General features: G+C 44.6%; 1 protein-coding gene across 1 annotated transcript in view; it reads left to right on the top strand.

Moving 5' to 3' along the window:
* The window catches only part of MAP2K5 (mitogen-activated protein kinase kinase 5), a 238,924-nt gene that overhangs the window by 113,979 nt on the left and 112,198 nt on the right, over nt 1–12,747 (top strand). The window contains 2 exon segments of the mRNA XM_029066218.2: nt 9,069–9,142; nt 10,179–10,229. Of these exon segments, the coding sequence (XP_028922051.1) occupies nt 9,069–9,142; nt 10,179–10,229 (125 nt within the window).

The raw sequence follows: 12,747 nt of genomic DNA on the forward strand, positions 1-12,747 counted from the left end.
CTGGGCCTCTGTTACCTCATCTGTACAATGGGGACTAAGACTGTGAGCCCCACTGGACAACCTGATCACCTTGAGACTGTGGACAACCTAATTACCTTGTAACTACCCCAGCGCTTAGAACAGTGCTTTGCACATAGTAAGTGCTTAACAAATACCATCATTATTATTCTTAGGAATAGTAAGTAGTAGCATTTAATGAGCGCCCCCCACTTGGTAAAGCAAACTGTACTAAGCACTTAGAGAGTACAGGATAACCCAGTGATGTGCACCCTGCCCACAAGGTGCTTCTATTCTAATGCAGAGACAAGTATAAACATATTTACAGCTAGAGAAGCCAAAAATATATGAAGCAAACAGATGTACATCATCATAATAATAATGATGGTATTTGTTAAGCACTTGTCATGTGCCAGACACTCTACTAAGCGCGGGGTAGTTACAAGGTAATTAGGTTGTCCACAGTCCCTGTCCCACATGGGGCCTACGGTCTAATCCCTATTTTACAGATGAGGCGACTGAGGCACAGAGAAGTCAGTGACTTGCCCGAGGTCACACAGCAGATAAGTGGCGGAGCTGGGACTAGAACCCTGAGTGCTGGAGTAAGTGAAAGTGAGTTCACAAGGGTTAGAAGTGGATGATGGGTTGCTACAGCTCAAGGTTCTTCCTCTGATTTTCTTCAAAAATGAATCGAAGAATGCTTGCGGAAGGAGATGTCCTTTTCCCGGGGCTTAGTATTGCTCTTTGCGCACATTGGAGGCATAGTACATACCATTTTTACTAGCACAGCCCTCCAAAAAAGATCCCATCTTAGACACGTATTCAGTGTTTCCGCTCTCCCGAACTAAATCCTGAAACTCCGTTGACGGCACCTTCCAATGGAAATAGTTAATTATTGCAGTTTAATTTTATTTAAAGCCCTTGAACAGATATTTGGGTGACCTCCCCATTATTAGGGGATCTGGCGATGAGAATAACTTTTATATCGCATTGCGGTTTTCCTCTCAAGTGCATTCCCGTTGTGCACAGATGAATCTGCAAGTGTGGAATGTCAGCGTATTCTCTGTCTAATTGTACCTGCTGTTTTAGTTCATTAGAATGCCGTCCTGGAGAAATAACTAGCTAGATAAATTGGTCGGCGGATTTTCATACGACAATTAAACATAATGAAGAGGGTTACTGTCCCGCTTTTGCTATCGCGCTGCTTTTCATGGTCACTAAGAGGGGAAGGCCTGCTGATACTCCCTCCAGTTTACGTTAAACTGAAATGACTTCCTAGCAGCTGTGGGACGGGTACCCGAGTTACTGATTTACTTAGGGAAAACTTGGAGGACGCCTCTCGTTTTCCTCCTGCCGGAGTTAGGATCGTACAGTTTCGTCTCGCAACGAAGCTCCACGCGTCTCTCTGCGATTGAGCCCACCCTTTGTCGTTTTGTTTCAGCGATATGCGTTAAGCGCTTACGATGCTCCAGGCAGTGTACCAAGCGCTGAGGTAAATAATAGGTTGGACGCAGTCCACGTCCCACATGGGGCTCACGGTCTTAATCCCCATTTCCAGATGTGGTAACCAAGGCCCGGGGAAGTAAGAGTGACTTGCCGGGATTAGAACCCGGGCCCTCTGAACTCTAGCCATCAGGCCGACGCTTCATTCTTCACCCTCCTTTCTTCTCATTTTCTTTTTCTTTCTCTCTCCTCCTCCTTTCTTTCTTCCCTCACCTCCCCTTCTCTTAGCTCAAGACCCAAACCTCCCACTGGAGTTCAGATATGAAAGGAATCAGGTGACGGGCGGTGGAACTTCTATTGAGTTTTGACATCAGAATGTCTATACGTCCTGGCATCCTTCTCCATCTTCAATATTTCAGCGGGTTTATGTGGATGTTTAATGACTGAGCCAATTGGCTCCAATTAAAATGCAGAATTCTGCATGAGGTTTAGTTAGCTGAAAAAAAATCTTAAATTCCCTCATTTGTATTATTTTCATCTTAAAATTCAAAGTGGAAAAGAGAATACCAGTTTTGTATGATAACATGCTTCTGTGACATCAGATTTTTCTTCAGTTCATTAATTGGAGTTTCAGTCTTTGTTTAAGACAAAAGAAGGCTAACGTGGTGCCTAGAAAACAGCTGCTAAGCCAAGCTAAAGTTGATGATAAAATTGGCTTTCTTATGGTTGATTTTCATTCCATTACAGCTAAGCTACTTTAAAAGGCCACTTAATAATAATAATTATAATAATAATAATAATAGCATTTGTTAACTGTTTATTAGGTGTCAGGCACTGTTCTAAGGCCTGGGGTAGATACAATATAATTGGGTTGGACACCGTCCCTGTCCCAAATGGGACTCACAGTAAGCAGCGTAGCTCAGTGGAAAGAGCGCGGGCTTGGGAGTCGGATGTCATGGGTTCGAATTCCGGCTCTGCCATTTGTTAGCTGTGTGACTGCGGGCAAAGTCACTTCACTTCTCTGGGCCTCAGTTATCTCATCTGTAAAATGGGGATGAAGACTGTGAGCCTCACGTGGGACAACCTGATGACCCTGTATCTACCCCAGAGCTTAGAACAGTGCTCTGCACATAGTAAGCGCTTAACAAATACCAACATTATTATGATTATTAATTCCCATTTTATTGATGAGAGGACTTGGGCCCAGCGAAGTGAGGCAATTTGTTCAAACAGCAGATGAGTGGCAAAGTCAGGATTAGAACCCAGTTCTTTCTGCCACCCAGGCTAGTGCAAACCCAGGTCTTTCTGCCACCCAGGCTAGTGCACTATCCATGAGGCCACCTTCAGAATGATGTGAGAACTCAGTTTATAAAACTGTCTCCACCTCATATTTTTCTGATAACCTTGAACCTCTCCAAAGTGTTGATCAGAGCATTTTGAAGCCACCATCATCTCCTAGGGTTATCCTGCTGAAACTCAGAATCCTTTCACTACCCATCACTGAATACCTCAGTTTGCTGTCCCCCTCTTTGAAGGCCATTTACCTCACCCTCTCCGCCTCTCACCTCCTCGTTTGAATCCTATCCCCTTAACTTCTCTGTGCCTCAGTTCCCTCATCTGTAAAATGGGGATTAAGCCTGTGAGCCCCATGTGGGACAAGGACTGTGTCCAGCCTGATGAGCTTGTACCTTCCCCAGTGCTTAGTAGAGTGCCTCGCACATAGTGTAAGTGCTTAACAAATACCATTTAAAAAAAAAAGACCGTAGATCCCCGGCCTTGGCCACCATCTGAAACCAAATTAGACACGCCCATGCCACAATTTAAGAGTTGACCAAGGAATGCAGAGTTATGATTTTGACCTTGGGATTTAACCTGAAAAATGGCTTCATTTCTTACAGTTTTTCTATTCTGCAGTATAATTCTGTTGTTATATGGGAGTGTATTTACATTTTGTGGCATACAAAGTACTTGTATCTATTTATTTTCAAAATAAACCTAATTCAGCCAGTCAGCCAGTTGGCGACTCGATAAAATCAATACCTTTTCTTTGTCAAGACTCCCTGACCTTCTTGGTAACTAATTAATAAAACCTTATCATTTGAGGCCTGATTAAACAAATAAGACCCATATGTGCCCCCATTCAGGGGTGTGAGTCAGAAGAAACTGGGTTTAATCCCAGCTCCTCCACTTCTCACACAGCAGTGTGTCCTTGGGCAAGTCACTTAACTTCTCTATGCCTCAGTTCCCTCACCTATAAAATAAAATGGGGGTTAAGACTGGGAGCCCCATGAGGGAGAGAGACTGTATCCAGCCTAATTACCTTGTATCTACCCAAGCACTTAGAAAGTGCTTGCCACATAGTAAGCGCTTAACAATAATAATGTTGGTATTTGTTAAGCGCTTAATATGTGCAGAGCACTGTTCTAAGTGCTGGGGTAGAGACAGGGTAATCAGGTTGTCCCACGTGAGGCTCCAGTCTTAATCCCCATTTGACAGATGAGGTAACTGAGGCACAGAGAAGTTAAGTGACTTGCCCACGGTCACACAGCTGACGAGTGGCAGAGCCAAGATTCAAACCCATGACCTCTGACTCCCAAGCCTGTGCTCTTTCCACTGAGCCACGTTGCTTCTCCAAGTACCATCATCATGATCATCATCATCATTATTATCTAGATTTATCTTCTATGTTCCATTGTTTACAGAGGAAATGCTCAACTCTTTTTAAGCATTTTAAAGGAAAAATGATATACTTCCAGTAAAACATATAGATTGAACTACCTTTTTTTAAAGCACTCTTTCTGGCCACTACGTTGTTTTCCTTTACTGGAACTTAAACCAGAATGATAAATCCAATTTCACCACCGCTCCTTCCCAGAAAAGCTATTTTTGGAAGTTTAAGGTTTGGCTGGCTTGTGTTTCTTAGAGGCTTGGAAACAGTGGCACAGTTGTTTCATTCCAGAATAGTTATATCCCAAGTGTAAAAGTGAAATGTTTTACCCAGAAGGAAGTGCAAATTTCATTCTTAGGTGCTTTCACCCTCCTCTCGACATATTGAGAAATGCAAATGCCACAAATTTTGCCCAGGGTGAGTTTTAATTCAGCTATTGGATCTGCCTTAAAAGTGCCCTAGATACAAACGTTTCCTCCAAAATGCTATTTGCATTAAATAGGGAGAAATAAGAAGAAGAAGGGTACTGTTCAGAGGGTCGTTCTCCCACAGTTTTGAAGGGAAAAACACCACACCGCTTACTGAAATGGTGCCAGTTTTCATTGAAGAAAAGAAGTAGCAGCCGGGAAGTGGCATCGTAATCATCAATGATATTTATCGAGCACTTACGATCAGTCAATCAATTGTATTTATTTAGCACTTACTGTGAGGAGAGCACTGTACTATGCGCTTGGAAGAGTAATAATAATAATATTGTTGTTATTTGTTAAGCGCTTACTACGTGCAAAGCACTGTTCTAAGCGCTGGGGCAGATACAGGGTAATCAGGTTGTCCCACGTGAGGCTCACAGTTAATCCCCATTTGACAGATGAGGTCACTGAGGCACAGAGAAGTGAAGTGACTTGCCCACAGTCACGCAGCTGACAAGTGGCAGAGCTGGGATTCGAACCCATGGCCTCTGACCCCGAAGCCCAGGCTCTTTCCACTGAGCCATGAGTACAGAATAACAGAGTCGCTAGACATATTCCCTTCCCGCAACGAGCTTACAGTCTAGATGGGGGAGGCAGACATGAATATGAATAAGTGCATAAATCATGGATACGGACATAAGTGCTGTGGAGCTGCGGGAGGGGAGGATATCGAATGCCGAAAGGTCTCAAATCCGAGTGCCTAGATGACGCAGAAGGGAGAAAGAGCCGGGGAAAAGTGGGCTTAATTGGAGTGGGGGGAGGTGGCACCTTATTAATGCTTTGAAGGTGAGAAGAGTGGTGTCTGGTATATATGGGGGTGATAGGGGACGGAGAGGGGAGTTGCAAGATAGCTAGGGAGAGGATGTGGGAAAGGGGTCGGCGGTGAGATAGATGAGATCGGGGCACAGCAAGGAAGATGATGCTAAGGGAGTGAAGTTTCTGGGCTGGGCTGGAGTAGGAGATCAGTGAGTTGATAGCAGTGGAATATATGGAAGGGTCCATACATTATATGCCTGGGGCCTAATTCTGCGGCCCCCCCCTCGGGATCATACCTGGAGAGTTTCCAGTACTCTACCGACTACGGGAGGGAGAGTCAAGCAGAGCCGTTCTCATTCCGTTCCCGTCTTGGGTAGTGGCTAGCGAGTGGGGAAGGCAATCTGCCACAAGTCAAAACTCACCTGTCCTGGGCAGCAGCGGCGCAGGAGAGAGTGGAGGGCGGAGACTCAAGTTGACTGTGCGGAAGAAGGCAGCGGTAAACCACTTTTGGATTTTTACCGAGAAAACTCTGTGGCTACACTACCAGATCGACTGCACATGGGGGGTGGCGTTCTAGGAGAGATGGGTCCATGGTGTCGCTTATGGGTCGGAAACAACTCTTCAGCCTGAGGCAAGACAATTCTGGATGCATTTGCCCATTCACTCCCCTGGACTGTAAGGTCGTAGTGGGCAGGGAACGTGTCTCCGGACCCTGTTATATTGCATTCATTCATTCAGTAGTATTTATGGAGCGCTTACTATGTGCAGAGCACTGAACTAAGCGCTTGGAATGTACAAATCAGTAACAGATAGAGACGGTCCCTGCCCTTTGACGGGCTTACAGTCGAATCGGGGGAGACGGACAGACAAGAACAGTAGCAATAAATAGAATCGAGGGGATGAACATCTCATTAAAACAATAGCAGATAAAGGTGCTTAGTACAATGCTCTGCACACAGTAAAGTCTCAATAAAGACTATTGATGGATTCTGTCAGAATTAGCGGGCTTGATATGCTCCTGGAAGTTATGAAAAACATACCCGTGAAGAAACTACAAGCTAATTGAAATTTAGCTGAAAGGTGTTCCTCGGCATCTCCCATTCAAAAGCTCTTAAACTTCTGTTGACCTTATTGCTCTCCATCAGTCTGTCGGTCGTATTTATGGAGCACTTAGTGTGTACAGAGAACCGTACTAAACGCTTGAGAGAGTTCGGTGCAACACTAAACGGACACATTCCCTACCCACACCCTGCATCTCACCCACCGGGTGAATCTTTTGACTCCACTGCCTTTGATGATGGGCTACACCACTTGAAGTCATTATTTTGTGTACCGTCAGGGTTATCCTGGTGTAGATTTCAGATGCCATTAGATCTTTATGGCTTTGTAGTTAAAGGTAAAAGCGGGCCTGGACTCCGAGCCACTTGGGATCATTTAAATAGCATCCATTCAGGATGTTGGAGGAGAGCCAGTTTAAGAAGTAGGACACTTAAATGTTTTCCATGCTAAATTTGCTGGTTGTTATGTAATTTACAAAGAAATTATGGTTCTCCCTCTGCCCCCTCTCTCTTACTGGGTCAAAGAACTTCGGAGCTAACGAGCCCAATTCTGGTATCTAAATTTACTCTCTGGGAAGAAATTGCAGGCGCTGGGAGGAGCGTTCTTGCTTTCCCATCGCCAGAGTCCGCTTACCGGATTGCTGAGTCCATGGGGAACCCGCTGTTGCAGGGGCCCCGGTGGTCCAAAAAGGCTACCACTCCTTCCGTGGAGGTGCCAGGCCCGAGAATTTGAAGCCATTAGTCACCAGGGAGAAGCAGCGTGGCTCAGTGGAAAGAGCCTGGGCTTCGGAGTCAGAGGTGATGAGTTCGACTCCCGGCTCTGCCACTTAGCTGTGTGACTGTGGGCAAGTCACTTAACTTCTCTGTGCCTCAGTTCCCTCATCTGTAAAATGGGGATTAAAAGTGTGTGAGCCCCACGTGGGACAACCTGATTACCCTGTAGCTCCCCCAGCGCTTAGAACAGTGCTCGGCACCTAGTAAGCGCTTAACAAATACCAACATTATTACCAGGGGAGACTCACAACCCCAAGTGCCTTGTACAGTGCTTTGCACCCAGTAAGCACTAAATAAATTCATTTAGTCATATTTATTGGGTGCTTACTTTGTGCAGAGCACTATACTAAGCGCTTGGGCGAGGACAAGACAACAATAAACAGACACATTCCCTGCCCATAACAAGCTAATGTATGAATGAACCCCGTAGCTGGTTTCAAAAAAACATCTGATGACTCACAGAAATATGAAGTTGGTAACAGTGGGTTCATTTACTTTTTTTTGATGGTACTTGTTAAGCGTTTACTATTTGGTGATGATGATGATGGTATTAAGTATTTACTATGTGTCAAGCACTGTTCCAAGCCCTGGAGTTAGATACGAGCTAATCAGTCCCTCTCCCCTTTGGGTCTCACAGTCTTAATCCCCATTTTACAGATGAGATAACTGAGCCCAGAAAAGTGAAGTGACTTATCCAAAGTCACACGGCAGATGTGTTGAAGCCAGGGTTAGAACCCAGGTCCTCCTGCCTCCCAGCCCGTGCTCTATTCACTAGGATACGCTGCGTCTCATAATGAGCAGTGTGGCTCAGTGGAAAGAGCAGGGGCTTGGGAGTCAGGTCATGGGTTCGAATCCCAACTCTGCCACTTGTCAGCTGTGTGACTGTGGGCAAGTCACTTAACTTCTCTGTGCCTCAGTGACCTCATCTGTAAAATGGGGATTAGGACTGTGAGCCTCGCGTGGGACAACCTGATTACCCTTTATCTACCCCAGCGCTTAGGACAGTGCTCTGCAAATAGTAAGCGCTTAACGAGTACCAACATTATTATTATTATTATAATGAAAATACCCCAAATAGCTGAGAGTGCTACTCCACAGAACCCCATTTCGGCCTACCTGTTGTAGCTTTGACTTGTCATTTCTTTGGCCAAAAACCGCAGGAGCAATAACAAAAAAAATGATGTAGAGAGAAGAGAAATGAAATGCACGAGATCTTTAGCTCCCTGAAAGCTCAATCATGTCCCAAATGCATAGTAGAGTTCTCCCAACAGAATCAGTGCTCAATAAATGCTATTAATTGATTAATTGGAAAGAATATGGAGGTAGTCCGTGGTATCACTGCTGTTTCCATAGGAGTCTGTGAAGTCCCCTCACCGTCTTTCTGTTTAATCCAGAAATGACCCAATTTCAGCAGCAGGTTATGTTTCTCCAGCTTTCCCGACTGATTTTCCTGTTCATTGATAGACGAGCACTCTAAAAAAAACTCGAGATTGTTCACAGTTTCCGTGCTAGTTCTGAGCCTAGATCCGAGTTCTTTATCATCCTCCGAGTAAGCCAAGCTGCCTAGTCGCACTAGGAGTTTGCGGGTGGGTTGAAGAATGAGCTTAATGATAGTGGAAGACAAGATTTGATTTTACTGTCACGGGAGAAGTATCCTTTTTTCAGCAGGTACTGGAAAAGGAATCGCAAGAGTGCCTATTTAGACTTCTGTTCTTTGCCCCCACCCCAACCCCCAAGATGGAATGAACACAGAGATTGTAATTCCGATTTGGTTATCGACAGTCGACGGAATTTCATTTTCAAAAATCGACTTCTTTCTCCTCTACCACTTTTTCTTTTTCTCTGTAGGAGCTGAATGCAAACCTAAATTTTTTCTGTGGCCTTTCTTTTCCCTCCCTCTAGACGTCAAGCCCTCAAACATGTTGGTGAACACAAGAGGACAGGTCAAGTTGTGTGATTTCGGAGTTAGCACTCAGGTAGAACTCTCTCTCTACCTTGTCTCATCCTCCCTCTCCTCCCCAACCCTTCCCATTCAACCTCTCCCGTCCCCCCTTTCTTTTTTCCTTATCTTTTTTCCCCTTTTTCTCCTTCCTTCAATGAAAATCACCTAGCTGCCAGACAGACAGAACCCTAGCTTACTTTCCACGGCTGGGAGGGTGTAATTCATTTTTTAATCTCCGAGTGGGCTTTCTTCATCAGAATATGATTGTTCATTGTTTAATGACAGGAAAAACTGCCGATATTGTAATTACTACTGACGAATAGCAAACTTCATTGATATGCAGCTCCGATATGAAAGCGTTTGGGCCAGACAAAAGCGAGGGCAAAGAGAGTGCTGTGCCTGGGGAGTCCAACTGGCCCACAATAAAAATTAATATTGGGAGCAACAATGGCAGGGAGCCATTACAATGTGCAGCACAAATTTTAATTAATTTCCATTTGGGGCCTCCCCCGAGAACCCCGGCGAGAGTGACCCCAAGCGCGGGCTGCGATGTGGATTTGAATTGCAGCCACCTTTCCTCTCAGCCAAACACGGAGACCAGAGGGAAGGTCAGCGCGGCATTATGAGTTGTCAGAGTCCGTTATCCCTCCAGCGGATTCAGCGTCTGCTTCATCCGAGAGTAACGTGGGGGACTCTCTTTGCACCACGAGCCTTCCGACTCCAAAATGAGCGTGGTCAAGTTCTACTTTCAGTCGATTTCTTCTCTCTTTTTTTAAAAATATCAAACCGGTTTGGGAGTAGCGGAGCTTTAAACGTCCCGCATAACGGAGTCGTTTTAGGTTCTCTGCTATAAAACGTAACGCTGCGCTCGTTTAAGTTGGAAGCCGCATTCCAAAGGAAAGAGAGATTTAATCATTTTTAATGCCTCTGTAGATAAATTTGTTCCCTTTTACGTCATTTTTGGTTGATTTATAAGCGTGATGAGTGTGGGTTAAATGAGGAATAATTGCCCATTTTATTTCCACATTATCTTTATATCGTTCTCAAAGACGGTTTTGTCTCTATCGTAGCTGGTGAATTCCATAGCCAAGACGTACGTCGGGACGAACGCTTATATGGCGGTAAGTGGACGTGTGTAAAAGGCACATTTAATCGGGAGTCTTTATCTCTCCATACTGCTTTGATCTGTGGAATTCTAGGATTCAAATCCCGGACCTTTTTCCCAACATGTCATAAATGACCACGGTCAGTAACGATTCTAGTCATAAATCCCAAAGGCGCTGAAACTCCCACCCTGACGTTCTGCCACCAGGGACTCAACGAGGTATTGCTGTGTGTCGGAAACCACCGAGGTATAATCCTGTAGGAGAATTGCTCAGTATTCTACACTGGCTTCTCCAGGGCAGTGATAAGCACGTTTCAAAATGTTGTCCTACTTCAGACCTAAAACAAACCTTCGTCACCTTCTCGAGGAAGACATAAAGAAGGCCAGATAATTTTGCTTTCAGTAACACCGCCTGCCAGTTGCTGCCACATCTGTCTTTGAAAGAGTTTGGGATCCTCTGACTTTTCTCATCTTATGCTGTCGAGTCGTGTCCAACCCACAGCGACCCTACGGTCACATCTCTCCCGGAACGCCCCACCTTCATCCACGATCGTTCTGGTAGTGGATCCGTAGGGTTTTCTTGGTCAAAATCCGGAAGTGGTTTACCACTGCCTTCTTCCGCGCAGTCGAGTCTCCGCTGTCAACTCTCTCCCGTGTCACTGTTGCCCAGCACAGGTGAGTTTTGACTTGTAGCAGATTGCCTTCCCCTCGCTAGCCACTGCCTAAGCTAGGAACGGAACGGGCCTGCCTCTGCTGGAATCTCTCTCCCATAGCCAAGACCGTTAGAGTACCGGAAACCCTCAAAATGATCAACTTCTCAATGCACACCCTGTTCTCAGTAGCTTTAAATTGCTCTAATAATGTAATTACTTTATTCTTTGATTGAATAAATCCAGATTACAGTTGGCCTACCCCAGCATACATTTTTTTGCCCCCTTATCATTTATGGGTGAATGTGAGGCATCCATAAGGTAATTGAAAAAGTAAGGATTAAAATATTTGAAGTGTCAGATTTGATTTGCAATGGTAAAATTGCTTTGCTTGTTGTCTGAATGAATCCCGGTGATAAGATTTATGGTTTAGGTGTAGAAAATCAAGGTAACCAGACATGATAACTTCTTAGGGAGAGCCTTCGCGTTTGAAGTATTTGACCTCTCTCCGGATGAACGCCCACATTTTAACTCCAACAGAAAGATTTGAGAAGAAGGTGAATTACAGCCTGAGAGTCTATTCAAGAAAGACCTTTTATCAGTAGAAGCTCAGTCTGCCAGTCAGTTTAAACAAGGACAACACAGACCAAGTAGCAGTAGAAGGATAGTAATAATAATAATAATAATAATGATAATATTATTTGTTAAGCACTTCCTATGTGTCAAGCACTGTTCTGAGGGCTGGGATAGATACAAGCTAATCAGGTTGGACACAATCCCTGTCCCACAAGGGGCTCACATTCTTAATCCCCATTTTACAGATGAGGTAACTGAGACTCAGAGAAGTCAAGTGACTTGGCCAAGGTCACACAGCAGACAAGTGGGGGAGCCGGGATTAGAACCCACGACCGTCTGAATCCCAGACCCATGCTCTATCCACTACGCCATGCTGCTTCTCTGAAGATGAGGATGAGACGATGGCGTCTTTTTTTCTAAACCCAGGAAGAGCCCATGAATTCACTCAAGGCTTTAGAAACAGAAAGTTTTGTACATCTGCTAAGCTGATGGCAGCGTTTTTGCTTTGTTTCCATCCCTGTGGACATTTAAAATTATTCATGTTATTAACATCTATTTCGGCTTCAGGAAATCCTATAGGAAACCAGGGTTTCATGGACTCTGGGATTTCAGCCACTTTTCTCCCCATGTGATTTATGACCTCTGAATGAGGTCCTTCAATTTTGCAGGATACAAAAAGAATGGTGCTGGTGAAGTAGAGAGCATGTTGATTTTTTATTTTTTTTAATCATTCCTTCAGGTTGCTGTACATAGTTTAGATATCGGTTTAATTTTTGTGGGGGAGTGGGGGAGAGACACTTAATCCATTTACCAATTAGTTCGGGCACCTTGCTATCTCTCTGGCTTTCTGGCTGTCTTGGCATAGAGATGCTGAAATGGTCTGTTGAAAATTCCAGACAATTCTTGAATGATTTAACAAAATAACCCCCTTGGGATTTGTTCCATCCACTGATATATAGTCTCTAAACCTCATGGCCTTGTTCTCATAGCTAAAGAGAGAGAATTGTCTCGTATTTCTCTATTATTAGACCCTAAACCTTTAAATTCCTGCATAAATCTTGGGGGAAGGTGCGGTTTGTCTCGGAGTTTCGCGGTTCCTTATCGTTCATAATAAAAACCTGGTAGAATTGTATTTAAACCTTTTTGCAGGTGCTTTTGCATGAGTTATTTTTTTTCCTCTCCTTTTCTTTATTAGCCATTCTTCCCTATGGGCGGTAACAATCAGAGCAAAGAGACTGCCACCCCGGCTTTAGCCCTTAATGGCAAAGCGTCCATCCAACACGGCCGATCGTGAGCCATGCAGTGCCT

This window comes from Ornithorhynchus anatinus, chromosome 5, assembly GCF_004115215.2.
Source record: "Ornithorhynchus anatinus isolate Pmale09 chromosome 5, mOrnAna1.pri.v4, whole genome shotgun sequence".
NCBI classification, from domain to species: domain Eukaryota; kingdom Metazoa; phylum Chordata; class Mammalia; order Monotremata; family Ornithorhynchidae; genus Ornithorhynchus; species Ornithorhynchus anatinus.